At 38.6% G+C, this 14,948-nt stretch overlaps 2 protein-coding genes across 4 annotated transcripts; one reads left to right on the forward strand and one right to left on the reverse strand.

Annotated features, from left to right (window-relative positions):
• The first annotated feature begins 408 nt into the window (after positions 1–408).
• On the forward strand, positions 409–8,468 carry LOC113725760 (probable pectate lyase 12). Its single transcript, XM_027249108.2, has 5 exons — positions 409–1,021; positions 1,727–2,438; positions 2,592–2,783; positions 4,017–4,222; positions 7,133–8,468. Exons 1-5 carry the CDS (start codon positions 876–878, stop codon positions 7,362–7,364), a joined length of 1,488 nt encoding a protein of 495 aa, XP_027104909.1. The 5' UTR covers positions 409–875; the 3' UTR covers positions 7,365–8,468.
• A 298-nt stretch (positions 8,469–8,766) lies between these two features.
• LOC113725761 (serine/threonine protein phosphatase 2A 57 kDa regulatory subunit B' beta isoform-like) lies at positions 8,767–14,570 on the reverse strand. Of its 3 annotated transcripts, XM_027249109.2 has the most exons (4): positions 14,345–14,566; positions 14,064–14,125; positions 12,644–13,851; positions 8,767–9,500 (listed from the first exon to the last, which is right to left on the reverse strand). In XM_027249109.2, the coding sequence occupies exons 3-4, from the start codon at positions 13,781–13,783 to the stop codon at positions 9,198–9,200; spliced, it is 1,443 nt and encodes a 480-aa protein (XP_027104910.1). In that variant the 5' UTR covers positions 13,784–13,851; positions 14,064–14,125; positions 14,345–14,566; the 3' UTR covers positions 8,767–9,197. The 3 variants fall into 3 exon arrangements, with proteins under 3 accessions (XP_027104910.1, XP_071930257.1, XP_027104911.1); XM_072074156.1 differs by having other exon boundaries at positions 14,064–14,566; XM_027249110.2 differs by having other exon boundaries at positions 9,296–9,514; positions 14,064–14,570.
• Positions 14,571–14,948: the final 378 nt, after the last annotated feature.

A 14,948-nucleotide genomic window follows, 5' to 3' on the forward strand; every position in this document is an offset into this window, starting at 1 on the left:
ACTATTCATGAAAAGTGCAAAAAAGTTGCTTGTCGACTGTCTTCAACCAATGGCAATGGCGAATCAATTTAACACATTAGCGGCAGCATCAAACTGAAATAACATGTCATTTTTTCAAATTTACCTTCCTATAGCTCAGGCAGAGAATCTTTTGCGTTTGGATTGCAATTTTTCTAAAAAAATTTTAATCGCCTTTTCACTTAATATATATCAAATTATTCTAATAAATTTTTATAAAAAATTAAAAAATACAATTTAAACAAAGCGGACCCTAGACACAAAACAGGAGAAAAAAGCATTTTACTCCTTTTGGATAAGGCCTCTTGTATCTGAAATCTTCTCTTTTTCTCCTTTTAGCACAACGATGAGTAATATTTTTCTTCTCTCTCACAGTCTCGCCAGCAGAATAATTAGCTAGCAAGGTACGAATGTGTAGAAAGTCTAAGGGAGGCTACAAAGAAGCAGTGAAGAGAAGGAAAATAAACCTCCCTTCGCTCCTCTTCGACTCCTCTACTTCCCCGATTCCAAAGATGGTGTCCCAAACGCAGCCAACCAAACAAATCTCATCTTTTCTTCTTCCACAAATAAACAACTAAAATCCCTCCAAAACCCTACCATGAAAGTTACATAAATTTATTTATTTTTTTATTCAATTCTCTAGCCTCATTTTACATTACTACCTGTATAATGAAAGAAACTTGCTTAATACAAGTACACCATGTAAATAGCATCACATTTCCCCAAAATTTGCAGGTTCCTCTGCGCATTCAAGAACAAGACATCTATTCTTGAGAGAGCTGTTTGATCTCCTAAAGCAAGTATTAATTACTAGCATAAAACATTAGACCCTGCCGTGTTTGCCCAGTCCTCCAAGAATGCTTCTTCCTCCTGACTTGTGCAGCATTCTGCGAATTCCCTTCTTAATCTTGTTGCTCTCCCTCCCTGCTAAAGCCTCCTCTTTCAATCTCACCCTCCCCAACCAACACCCCTACCCTGAGGCTGTGGCTCATGAAGTACAAAGGTAATAACTTTGCCCCATTTGCTCTCTGGGTTTTGCTCATTATTGCATTCTCTCTTACATATGCATCTCTGTTTTCTCCTATGCATTTCCACCCACCTAGCATTGACTGACTGGACCGACTGGACTTTGATTCTTTCCCCATTGTTTTTGCAAAAGAGACCTTCAAAATACCCATCTGGGTTTTGCTTAACTCAGCAAATTTGTGGAAAAATTGTTCTCATTTCCCCTTTCCTGACTCGCCACTCTCCCCTCTCACCTCCTGACTAGCCACTCTGTTTCAGAATGGTTTTTTTTTAACCACAAATGCTGACCTTTCCTTGCTTCCTCGTCAAGTTTTATGATCTGAGACGCTTTTAGTTTCTTGATAAACCATCTTGATTTCGAACACTAGCCAACTGTACCATGTGGTTTGTGTGTTTCTGCTGGCATTTTACCGCTTATACCTTGCTTTCGTTTTCCTCCCAAAAGAATCGCCCAATCAGCTCTTGCTTTTTCATCCAAGGAAAAATCTTGGCCTCCTCATTTGTCAATTTCCCAATCTGGGCCATCCCCATTTTTCCTTTTCTCTTTTGATACAACTAGATAGGAAGGAAAATCGAACGCAGCATCTCCGGCCATCCACGTTTTTTTTTTTTCAAAAATATACTACTAACAACTCATCCTCATTTTTCACACACATTTCCATTCCTTCCTTCTCATAATCAGGAAGGTAAATGCATCTTTATCGCGAAGAGAACTACTCTCCACAACGGTCCACGACCAAGCCCAATGCCTGACCGGCAACCCAATAGATGACTGCTGGAAATGCGACCCCAACTGGGCCAACAACCGCCAGCGCCTGGCCGACTGCGCCATTGGGTTCGGCCAAGCCGCAATGGGCGGCAAAGGTGGCCAGATCTACGTGGTCACCGACTCCTCCGACCACGACGCCGCGAACCCAACTCCGGGCACCCTCCGGCACGCCGTCATCCAAGACGAACCCCTCTGGATAATTTTTGCGGCCAACATGCAAATCAAGCTTAAGCATGAACTAATCGTGAACAGCTTCAAGACCATTGACGGTCGAGGGGCAAATGTGGAAATCACTGGGGGTGGCTGTATAACGTTACAGTACGTAAGCAACATCATTATTCATAACATTCACATTTACGACTGTGTCCCTAGCGGAAACACTAACATACGGTCGAGTCCAACGCATGTTGGGTGGAGAGGGAAATCCGACGGTGATGGGATCTCGATATTTTCGTCCAGGAATCTTTGGATTGATCATTGTGCGCTTTCTCATTGTACCGATGGGTTGATTGATGCTATCATGGGTTCCACTGCCATTACCATCTCTAATAGCTTTTTTACCCATCACAATGAAGTCATGTTGCTTGGCCATGATGATAAGTATTTACCCGATTCCGGCATGCAGGTCAGTAAAAATTACCCAAAAAAAAATTTTTTTTTTGTGGGGGGGCGGGGGGTGGTGGGGCTTTCGTATCTGAAGTTGTGGGGTAGACAGTAAAAATTGATTGATTAAGAGGGTGATTGGTATTAATTTTGATTAATTATATTTTTGGGATAGGTGACAATTGCGTTTAATCATTTTGGAGTGGGGTTAGTACAGCGTATGCCAAGGTGCAGGAGAGGGTACATACACGTGGTGAACAATGACTTCACAGAATGGAAGATGTATGCAATTGGTGGTAGTGCTAATCCTACCATCAATAGTCAGGGAAATAGGTACATCGCCCCGCCCGACCCGGATGCCAAGGAGGTAATTAATCCACTTTTACAGCCTTTTCATATTTACTGCTGACATTTTGTTTTTCCATCGTTATTAGCTAGTGTTTAGTGGTTTGTACTGTTGTCTGATTACAGAATTATTGGCTCAATGATGGGAGTAACATGATACAATACTCTGCTTAAAGGGATTTTTGCATTGGAGGCGCGTACTTTTACGCGCCGCCAAAGGCAGCTTTTGGGATTGTGGTAAAAAAAAGATTGATCGTGGAAATGAGATGATATTTTGGCATTCCTTAAAAAATTTAAGGCACTTTTTAAATTTCGTCTAATGCAAAAGAAGAAAAGGAGTGCTTTAGGAGTGCGACTATGATTGGATATCAAATTTTATTAAATAATATTTCGTTTGTATTATAAATATATTTTTCAATTCATCTTTTCATATCTTCAATTACATTTTTTTTATCTCATATACATCACATTATAAAAAATGTTATAATAATTATTTCAAATAATACTCTATCCATACAAACCCGATTATCATTAGCCTTAGGTTTCCATGCAATCGATGATGATGATGATCCATCCTGAATTCTTTAGGGGTTGATATTTGAAACCAAAAGTGACTTTTGGGAATAATGCAAAGAGTGTTAGCAAGTGCACGTGGGCTACATGTATATGTTTTTGTCCTGAGATGCAAATTGGCAGGAAAGTAACGTTGGTGTAACGTGGGGCGGCCAAAAATTAATTTGTTGGGCTCTTAGGATGGTGATGCTCTTTTATTGTTAGAAGGGAGGCTGAGGTGACAAATTTTACCATTTGTAATGCGAAATTTTTTTTTAAAAGACAAAAAATGAAGGAAGAAAATAGGATATTGCAGAAAATGACCAATTTGGGATCGTTTCCCTATTTATTTCGTGATCTAAACTGAACTTTATAATTGGTGTCCCCACATTTTGACAATAGAAAGAGATATGATGGTCTCTTCACTTTTGAAGGTGCAACAAGAAAAGTGGACACCGGGCCAAGAAAACAGCCCAGATCAAGAAACTTATTTTCGAAGGGACTTTGCACTAATTAGTCGCTGCTCTTCTGTTTGGTTAACAGCTCATTTTTCATTCATTGATTTAAATAATTAGACGACGAGAGTAGGATTAATTACGTCGTGTGATGCACGCGCATGCTTGCAGCGTGGTTGGCTTAAGATGGTCATTCAGCTGCTAACCAGGGTGTATGATTATTAATTACATATGTGTCTGAGGAGCAGGTGACAAAGCGCGTGGAAACAGACGAGAAGGACTGGAGTGACTGGAACTGGAGGACGGACGGGGACATGATGGTAAATGGAGCGTTCTTCGTCCCCTCGGGCGAGGGGCTGAGCGCCCAATATGCTAGGGCCACCAGCGTCGAGCCCAAGTCTTCTGGACTTATTGACCAGCTAACTTTCAACTCCGGTGTCCTTGGTGGGCCCAGGTATCCTATACAACTCCAGCTTCTTTAGTTCTATGACCTTTTTTTTTTGGGTATCCCCCCACCCCCCCCCCCCCCCCCCCCCCCCCCCCCCCCCCGGGCCACCCCAAAAAACCAATCCCACAAAAATTTTTTTTTTTTTGCTTTGGCCTTCACAACGCAACTCAAAATACCTGTCAGATTAACCGTCCCAATTGAAGGCCTCCTAAGTGCCAAACCACCAAAATGCCACTGGGCCAACTTGGTGGATTTTTTGGATGCATTTGGGATATGCCCATTGCCAAGTCAAATTCCCTAATCAACTTGTCTGGGGAACCGATACTACTCCGTACTATTTCTGCTCGACCTGCCCCTTGCTGTCAACTGCTCGACCTGCCCATTAAAAGTATCTTGCTTTTTTTTTTAACTGTGTCAAAATATTTGTCATATTTGACATTTTTATCTATTTTATACTCTAAATTTTTTTTATATCCTTTATTAATGATGCATAAAATCAAATGTGATGTGATTGCTTTTTATTTTTTTACTTTAATCAGCACATGATTAAGGATAAATATAAAACAAAGAAAAAATATTTTGATGAAGTGTATTTTGCATAAAAAACACATAGCCAAAATATGATATGACTAGACATATGGGACAGAGGTATGTGTGTAATTTTATGAAGTCTAACGGCAATAATTCGAGTATGCTACGGAAGAGAGGAGCCAATTGGACATGCAGAAGACACAATTTTCTCCCTCCAATTCATATTGGTTGCTCGGATGAGAATATATGCCCTGTTATCCAGCTAGTAGTGTAAAACAATCAATCGGAATGTCAGACAATATGAAACAAAGGAAAAAACAATAATGATCCAGAATTTCAAATGCGGACAAGTTTTTTTTTTTTTTTTTTTTTTTGTCAAGTTTACCTGCTACAAATTTTTTAAAAATTTTATCTACAATAATCTCAAAAAATTTTTACAATAAATTATAATAAAATTTTAAAAAAATATTCAAAAAATTCGCTTGTCAAACAGAACCGGGTTTGGTTTTGAAAAACCCTTGGCGTTGCATGTACCATGATACTAATATATATATATATATATATATATATATAAAACAGGAGTAAGTCACTTATAGGGCAGTGGAAAGAAATAGTAGTAGTAGTGGCAGTAGTAAAAGCGGAGAAATGACATGGGACCAAGATTATAGGCATAGGGTGAAGAGTGAGTGCGAAGGAAGAGGGGGTGTTGATGGATGGATCGGATTTGGATGCACGTGAAGGCGCGGGTGTTGGGAATCTAAAAGCTGGCCGGCCAGACAGACAGCCTTAACAGAGTTGTCTTTTAGCGTTTGCTTTTGTTGTCTTTTTGGTCGGATTTACTGCTAACAATTGCTGTCTTACAACAACCATCACTTTCACTCCCGCCTTTTACAAACCCTCCTTACAACTTAGGAATCTGCTAATTACTAAACCAATCAGTTCAGACTTCAGAGGAGGAGTAGTAAATAATCAAAGGTCGGTTGAGCGCGTAAATTTTGGTGATCAGATCTCTCTGTCAAGCACCCTCAAGGTCAACACGTTTCAACTACTAAATAGTAAATGTTTTATGTTTGTCAGAACAAAAAAAAATGTACTCTAATGTCTCATATTATGTCTCAACACGAGAAGTGTTCTAAATTCATACGAATGAATGGTGCATTCATCTGGTCAGATGGTAGTTAAGTCCCCGTCAGGTTTTCCCGACTCAATTGGCTCACTTTCTAGAGTTGCTCCCGATCCAATTGGCTCACTCCCTAGAGTTACTTCTCTTAAAGTAAGTCCCCCCTCTTAGTAGCAGGAGTAGGTTAGATTAGATGTGCCGTCAGTGAAAAAAAAAAAAAAAATCTCTCTATTGTGAATGGACGATAACTGATCATCGGGTAAAGAAAACAGTAGTAGTAGTGGCTTTGTGCCAATAAATTTTAAGAAATAATAAAATATTAGTACTAAGCTAAGCTAGTGTGTGACTTGTTGGAACGGAGATACCTGAGAGAGGGGCGATTTGGGGTGGGGGGGGGGCCTTTTTATTGATCTTCTTTCTTGTTCCTGGTGTGAAAAGTGGAGCGGGTTAGATATAAAAAATGTTCTCAGATTCTTTTTCCATTCAATAAATGCTCTCCAGCCAATTCCGCGTTGGATGGGGTTGTGGGGCCTGAGTCTTTTATGCTACTGTGTAGTATTCCATTCGGGAACCACTTTTGGTACAAACAAATTAGTTCGGCTCGTTATTATTATTGATTTCGACATTGGAACGGGAAACTGGAAAAGAGCCTGCGCAAAAACAGACTGCTGCACAGCATCAAAATCACAGTAGTATCAAGTTGGACACAATTATTTACGGGGGATGAGAAGGCCTGGGGACACCGTTCTAAATCAAAGGAGATTTGATCATCACGCGTGTTTGAGACTTTTTTAAGCACTGTACTGGCATTGTTATTATCAAAATACGATAAGTTGTTGTAGATTTATTTATGACTGTCTGGTTTTTTGGTGCAAGAAGGAAGTTGTTGTGTGAGAGGATGACTTCCCATCTTCATCATGCATCTAATGAATCAAAGGCAGACAGAAAGAAGAGTGGCGGCTTTGATAAATAATAATAATTATGAGAAAGAAGGGGGGTGTCTGAAAAAGAATTAATGCCCCCTTCAATTATTTTGGCTCTGGTCTTCAAATCCCTCGATTGGTTGGTTAGATGACTTGCTTAAATCAATCAATCAATCATCATCATCATCATTATTATTATTATTGCATGGCTTTTTTTTTTGGGGTCCAACAACCAAGTTACCACTCTTTTCCGGTGGACTGGTGGTGTTTTCTGCCCTTCCATTCTTATCCTGAGCTTATGGTTCTGATGCTGATATGATAATAATGGTAACCATGGTACAGGGACAACAGCGTTAGCATGTCCTACGGCGGGGGGTCTACCACCGGAGACAGCGCCAACGGTTATGGCGGTTCGGGGTCCACTCCTGGCGGAGATGGCGACTTCTTCGGTATGATATTTGGCAGCGGCGCACCACCACCTCCTCCTCCTCCTACAGCATCCGCGCTCGTCTTTTGGTCTCTTCTAATTATTTTAATTTTGTGCATGATCACCAACCAAGGTGCTCTACTATGATTATTATTACCAGTACATAGGAATTTAAAGAGCCAAAAAGAAAAAGAAAAAGGAAGAAACTAACATTTTTAATTAATTATTTAGAGGGAAAAAGGAAGAAGATCAACCATCACATCTCTTCCTGCACATGTAATTATTATTGATTCTTAGGCATCAATTGAGCAAGCACCTCAAGGCAAGGCTCAGGGATTCCTTTTTTTTTTTTTTTTTTTTCTTGTTGCTTTTCAGTGGGCCATTTTGATGTAGAAAAAAACAGATGGTGCAGGAATTGATTTGTTGACTTCTTGCGGGGGGGCTTTTGCTCAAGTCAAGTAATGTGATGGGGAGAGAATGATCAATTATTTATGCATATGGGGGAGGGGATAGAGTGTGAGCGGCTGAAGTGGTTGCTTCGGGTCAAACATCAGTTTCAGAGCCATTTTCTTTGCTATTCTTTGAAATTGAATGATCAATCAGAAACAGAGTAGTTCTTTCCGATTCATGCAACACAAATTACACAATGATGGTGTGGTTCTCTGGAATCCCAACTAACCATTCAGTCCTCTTGAGAAATTTAGCAATTGGTTCCTCCTCTTGAGAAATCCATCTTTTCTTCTCTCGCTAACATTCCTGGATGAAAATTGATACGATGGGAAGGCTGCTCTCCGCTTCTCTTCTGATGATATGATTACACGGCGATATGAACCATGAGGCTGCAGCATACTACAATAATGTCTACAGACACTTAACGATCGATCGCAGGCATAGACACAGTGAAAAAATCAGCGTGTGAAGTAGATTAATAATGACTTGGTGGGTAGTCGCAGAATCTAGTAACTTTTTAAGCAGGTTCAGTAATAGGGGAAAATTTTACTGGTGGCAGAACAGAAGAAAGCTTTGGGGCTCATTTTACGAATGCTCTCTCTGATTATGAGAGCTGTTCAGTGCCTTCCAGTTCCAGCAGCAGCAGCAGCTCAACATGGCCATTTAACGGGGGATGGCATGCCGTCACCATGTTTGCCAATCAATGCCCAAAATAAACTAGCTTAGCTTAGTACTAATATTTTATTATTTCTTAAAATTTATTGGCACAAAGCCACTACTACTACTGTTTTCTTTACCCGATGATCAGTTATCGTCCATTCACAATAGAGAGATTTTTTTTTTTTTTTTCACTGACGGCACATCTAATCTAACCTACTCCTGCTACTAAGAGGGGGGACTTACTTTAAGAGAAGTAACTCTAGGGAGTGAGCCAATTGGATCGGGAGCAACTCTAGAAAGTGAGCCAATTGAGTCGGGAAAATCTGACGGGGGATGGCATGCCGTCACCATGTTTGCCAATCAATGCCCAAAATAAACCAACAGCAGAGATCAATTAGCGGAAAGAACTTTTAACCACTTAACTTATTGCTACCAAAGGTGAAAAAAAAATAACCCTTTTGAATGAGATATTAACTACAAACTACTTCCAACATTGCTTTCATTGTCATCGCAAAATTGAATGACAAAAAAAAAAAAAAAAACGATCAAAAAGCCAAACTATAATTAGAAACACATATTAGCAAAAAAGCACTGCACTTGGTCGAGAAGACAAGATGGCAGAATTTCGTCCAACTTCTCTCCCCAGAATAAAAGACAGAACAGTGACAGAGGGCGGATTGCAAAAGAACTTTGCTCATTTCGGGGCAACAGACCAAGACCGTGCACCACCAATACCAGAACTTGTGCCGCTCATTGCCCTCTGATTATAGGCGAATTATGTGCTGCAGTGGAAATCTACAAGTAGATCAGTGAGTCAAACTCTAATCACATCTTCCCCAGCCAGTACAGCTGCTCTTACAGTTATGTATGTCAACACCCATTTGCAGCGGCCTCTTCAAGTCTCTTCCATGTCAACACCCGCTGCTCCTCCCGGCTTCCAGCCCTGGCCTCCCTTTCTTCATATTGCCTTTGGCACTCTTCAAACAGCTCAGCATCCATCTCCTGGAACATCCTTCGAACATTAGCTGTTAGCCCATTGATAGCCTGGTTCCAGTGACACTTTATGTTCTTTTCTAAAGCTTCAAAGATAATTGGCAAGATAGTATGGCGATTCTCTGCAATCAAGCTCACTATATGCTCATTGTTCCACCAGAATAGTGCCCGTTCTGCAACCTGCAGTTAACTTACTGTGAAAATCTTCAGACAAAATTCCCATCCATTTTCAAGCCACTTCTGGCACAACTTGAAATATAATGCATGGGTACACGTGCTTTACATCAAAATACTATCAAAGGAAAACATAAGCTATGGACGTCCAAGGCAATTACGAATGTAAAACCAGTTGTCAGATTAATCATAAGAGTTATGGTGTTCAATAGGGACTGATGTTTGTGAGACATTCACATAGTTATGGGTGATAAATCGGGTCCGAGAAATTTTGATTATGATGTTCAATCTGGCCTGAAAATTTGTGACATATTCACATCATTATGCGCATACAATCGGGCCTGAAAATTTTTTTTTATTTGCACACCGGGACATTGTGAACATTAATGACCTAGCGAAATAATTGTGTCATTTCGGTTTTTGAGGAGAATAAGATGCAAATGTGACAACCCAACGTCAAATTACATATATATTGAAATCTGATTAAGTTTTGACAACTCGAAAACTGAACGAAAGTAAAAAGATAAAGCAGTTTTTCAGTCAATTTCTCCTTAAAACTGAAATTTCAACACCTAAATAAGCAAAAAATTCTGAGCCATCCCAATATCTTAGTATGCCGCAAGTGCTCTGCCAATGACCATCAGTTTTTTTTTTTGAATAATTACCATTGGCCTACTATCAAATCTTAAAAGGACCCTCACAGCAATAAAAGGCGATATGATTCACCGATTGTGCTAATTATCAGTATCCTTTACAACTGACACACTCTTATTTTCTATAGCTTAACGTAAACAACAAGAATAGATTAAAAATGATTCAATCTTATCAAAACTAACAATTAAGGAATTCAAAGCATCTTCTCTTTCAACTGAACAAGTGTAAACTTAGGCAGAAACAATCAAATTAAACGAGCAAACTATCCTGAGCTAGATTAAAATTGAACTTATCTATTCTAATATAATTACAATAATCTCCTTTGGAAGTTGAAAGGAATTTTTAGAAACTAAGGGGATGGTTGGTAAAGAGGTATGGGGGTCAGGAATGGATATCAAAGTAATGATACCCATTGCAACTGTTTGGTTGGAATGGGAATAATTCAATGGGGATCAAAGTTTTAGATTGTGCCCCCCATCATTCTCCACTTATGACTTGGGGTTCAAATTGATTAGCTCTTTAGTAGAATGAACCCCATCTTGGTTCAAAAACAACAGGCAAGGAAGAAGACCAAAACTCATACCCACAGTGGGGTTTATGGTTCCAATTCCACAATGCAAAAAAAAAAAAAAAAAAAAAAAAAAAACCCACTACCCGACAAGGAATTTCGCTACCTTAGACCGTAACTTCTAAACGCAAATTTAGTCCACAGACTAAATTAGGAGACGTTAATTAACCAGCGCAAGGAATCCTAGATTTAATGGTCCTGTAAATAATCCTTTTAAAATACTGGTCTAGCATCTGGAATATGCAGGAGAATGGAGAAGACATCCTACTAGTAAACATGTATAGACATTAAGTAAAGAAGTCAACTTGTCATCAATACACACACTTCCCCCAGGGGATTGTATTATGCCATGTACGTTGGATGAAGCTTCAAAATGGTCATCAATGCCATTTCCAAAACTAAACAAATATGAGATATGACAAGATTACGAACCTAATTTTGTTTAAACCCATTTAGTCCTATGAATGAAAAGGTGGTCTAAGTGGAAAAAGGTAAATATTTCAAAGGCATCTCTTAATCAAGATGTATGGAATGAATGTACTCATCTAAAAATGATGAAACTACTCATTCCATTGACTGTTGTCAAATAACAGTGTGATAAATATGGTAAACACTGTCCTTTACAGTAAGTTATACACATTGTTCAGTACGTAAGTTTACACAATCATACAAATAAGCATGAACAATATACAATTTTCTGTATAACTAGAAACTGGATATTTGTAAATAGAAAACAAATTTTATATATTGAGCAAGACTAGAGATCTTTAACCATTGATCAATTTCCTGGACCCATAAATTCAGGTACTTATTCATGTCATAACTGACCAACGGTCATACCAGATTGTAGGGTGCCATAGTTGTATACTAGGTCAAAAATATTACACAACTTGTTATAAATGGGATGAATATTATCCTAATACAAGAGATTTCTGGTATTTCAAACATATTTAAAATCCTGTTCTATGTCCTCAGGACCAGAATCATATTCTTGGCACTATACATTCATATTTTAATTCCAACGACCACTTGATTGGCTGGTGATTCCAAATTCCATAACACCATATTGCATATTCTTCATCACTGTATAAGCTACCTATAATATGAACCAATCCTAAATTTTAGGAGTCCGTCCCGCTGTAACACCTGCTCATATGGTTATATGACCCAAAGACGGTCATTATGATTTGCGTGATATTCAACAGCTTGAGTATATGATTGGAACACACATATATATATATATATATATATATATATATATATATATATATATATGTCCACAGTAGCTGCACTTGTTCCTTATCAGTCTATTACCCATCATTGGCTCTAAAGAAAGTTGCATTACTATAATGCACATGTTCAGAACATTTTTTAGAATCATATAGTCTGGAAACAGAACATTGCCATGAATACTTAACATTATCATCATCCGAATCCTCAAACAGTGTTTCAGAATTTGAAAAGAATAAGTCTAGGATAAATAAAGACAGTGACTGCTACACGAAATATAGAGCACAATGCCAGAGAACAACCTCCAAAACGTTGGAAATCATAAGTTTTCTTCATAAACCCAGACAAACTTCATAAACTTACCATGGTTAAACTTATAAGTAAGAGCAAACAGTATGTCAATCTGGACCCCACTTAACTTTTGTCCGTCCTAGTAATAAAAAGCAGGGAAAATAATTTCCCCCTTTCATTATAAATGGCTCATAGCACCCAAATGCACAATGTACAATCTACTAATGCTCGTTAATCAATCTAATGATGTAATATACATTAAATCTGATAACTAATGCTAAAGAGTCATGACTTGTTAGAAAAGCAAAAGCATAGCAATGAGGTGAAGCTGTTCAAGAATTTAAGGACACAGGTGTCTCATTTAGATTTTATAAACTTCCAAAGGCAAAAATGATCATTCTCAAACCTGAAAATGGGAGCTGTTGATGCTTCGAGCAACTTGTCTAAATAAAGGCACCATGCAGCGCCGAAACTCCTCAGACTGTGTGGCTTCCAAGACATCTTCTAGTTCTCCAAGAAAGAGAACTTCCTTGCCGCAGTTGGTTACAGGCCAGTACTTCAGCAATCCCCTAATCACAATATCTGCCAATCTATAATCTTTCTCTACGAATTGTGTAATGCAGTAAGATAACTGCTGATGATATGATGCGACACACTTGGCCTTGTGCAATGGAATAAGAGCCCGAACAAGGAACAATTTATGCTCTTCTTTCATTGGCAGAGCGAACCCATTTATAATACTTCCAAGAATCTCTAGCAACTCACAAATCCCACTGTGCCTCTCTGTTTCAAATAAAAAACGGTAAAATACATCATTTATCGCTTTCCTAATGAATGGGCGATGGACCATGAATTTCCCATAAATGCGGTGAAGAATAGTCTTCAAGTATTCACGCTCTCTGGCGTCCTCAGAATCGAATAAATCCAGTAATTTTAGAACAAAAGAATGATCAAGGTATCGCTTGGCTATCTTAGTGTCCATATCAGGTGATACCACATATCTCAAAAGTAACTCATACACAAGTTGCAAGTGAGGCCATGATGGGTCCGTAAACATTTCATCCTCATCAGGGTCACCACTCTCTGACCCTGTATTCTCATGCATTGCAGGAGGTAAACACCGAAAAACATTGATTGATATCATTTTCACTAACCCTTCCTGCATTATTTCATTCATTTTAGAAGACCCTGATTGCACTAATTCAATCAGCTCATTGAGAGTTTGCCTCTTAATCTCCTTTTCTCGGGCATTCTTCAAAGTGTCTGAAAAATCAAAGGAAGCGCAACAAATTTGGAGCTTTCTGATGAACAAAGCATGTCTTTCAGACAGCGGAATTTCTTTCAACAAGGGTAATACTTCAACCACTCCAGAACCGTGTCCCAGACAGTCCAAAGACAAAAGTTGAGATGGTGCACCAGCCGTTCTTGAAGCATGATTAACAGTAACATCAGGATTAGGCGCTGCATTGTTGGTAGGTATTGGGGTCTCAGCTCCATCCGATTTTGAGGCCTTTCGATGTCCTTTTTTTCTGATTTTATTGAACATACTTTTAAACTACTACTAACACTATATCCTCCCTTCCTCTACTGCTTCTTCACTATTCCACATGAAACCTAAGATATGCCCCAAACATCAAAAAACTTCACAAAGCCTTTTCAAGAATAAACTAACAAATAACGTTAACAACGCATAACAAACATAATAACACAAAAAGGGAATCTTTTTTTTTTTTTTTTGGCTGGTCTATAATGATAGTAATTTTTTGTGCCCGCTGCTTTTTAATTCATATTTCAACAGAAATAACAAAAGGGTCAGTAAGAAATACCTCAAGGGATTGAGAATCGACTGTTTAGAAGAAGTCGATGATCAATGAATTTAATGTAAACCCTGAAAATTAAGACATAAAAATGGCACAGAAATGCAGGAATTACAGTCAAATTTCTTGGGGAGAATGAATCAAGAATTACACACTGGAGTGTGTGTAGAGAGCGAAAGAATGAGTGGGGTGAAAGCTAAAGAAAAAATTTTGGGATATTAGATTAAGATGAGAGAAGATTAGAGATCCGAAAAGGAAGGGGAAATCGTATGAGATGGAAAGCCCCAAACCATTTGTGTGCGCGCCTCCCAGTCCGAGCTCGCTGCAACAAATATGTATCAGCGTTTATTTATATTTCTTTCTATTTTTGTGGTTCTACTGTGTAAGTACATGTAAAGATTTAACTGCTGGACACTTGGATAACACCTTCCTTTCCTCTTGCTTTTGGACCAATTTTAAGCACTTCTTTCCTTCCAGTATGAGATCTCTCTCTCTCTCTCTCTCTCTAACTAATAATAGCATGATAACACCTTATATTCGTTTGAATTTCATTTTTCAGAAAATTTCTTTAATAATGTAACGTGTGTGGTGCAAAATTCTTAAAGATTTTCAAAATGATGTTCATCTAATCATTACATAAATCGTTATTGTTTTACTTTGAGATGACTTAAATAACAATAAAGGGTCTAGTTTTAGAGATTAATATTCTTTATAGAAGTCAAAAGCATTTTTCCATTAGGATTTTATTAGTACTAAGCACTAACAAATAGCGAGTGTACGAAGAAATCAAATTGATCAAATTTGGTTTGCCCCGGACCTTAGATGGTGTTAAGTAGTAGACTGGTAAGTCTATTTATTATATGGATAAAAGATCTTCAACCGAAACCCAGGAAA

This window comes from Coffea arabica, chromosome 2c, assembly GCF_036785885.1.
Source record: "Coffea arabica cultivar ET-39 chromosome 2c, Coffea Arabica ET-39 HiFi, whole genome shotgun sequence".
Taxonomy (NCBI): Eukaryota; Viridiplantae; Streptophyta; class Magnoliopsida; order Gentianales; family Rubiaceae; genus Coffea; species Coffea arabica.

Coding starts and splice junctions, on each gene's coding strand:
- LOC113725760 (XM_027249108.2), top strand. CDS start 876: ATGCTTCTTCCTCCTGACTTGTGCAGCATTCTGCGAATTCCCTTCTTA. Junction 1,022..1,726: donor GTGGCTCATGAAGTACAAAG/GTAATAACTTTG, acceptor TCTCATAATCAG/GAAGGTAAATGCATCTTTAT. Junction 2,439..2,591: donor TACCCGATTCCGGCATGCAG/GTCAGTAAAAAT, acceptor TTTTTGGGATAG/GTGACAATTGCGTTTAATCA.
- LOC113725761 (XM_027249109.2), bottom strand. CDS start 13,783: ATGTTCAATAAAATCAGAAAAAAAGGACATCGAAAGGCCTCAAAATCG. Junction 9,501..12,643: donor TCAACAGCTCCCATTTTCAG/GTTTGAGAATGA, acceptor AGTTAACTGCAG/GTTGCAGAACGGGCACTATT.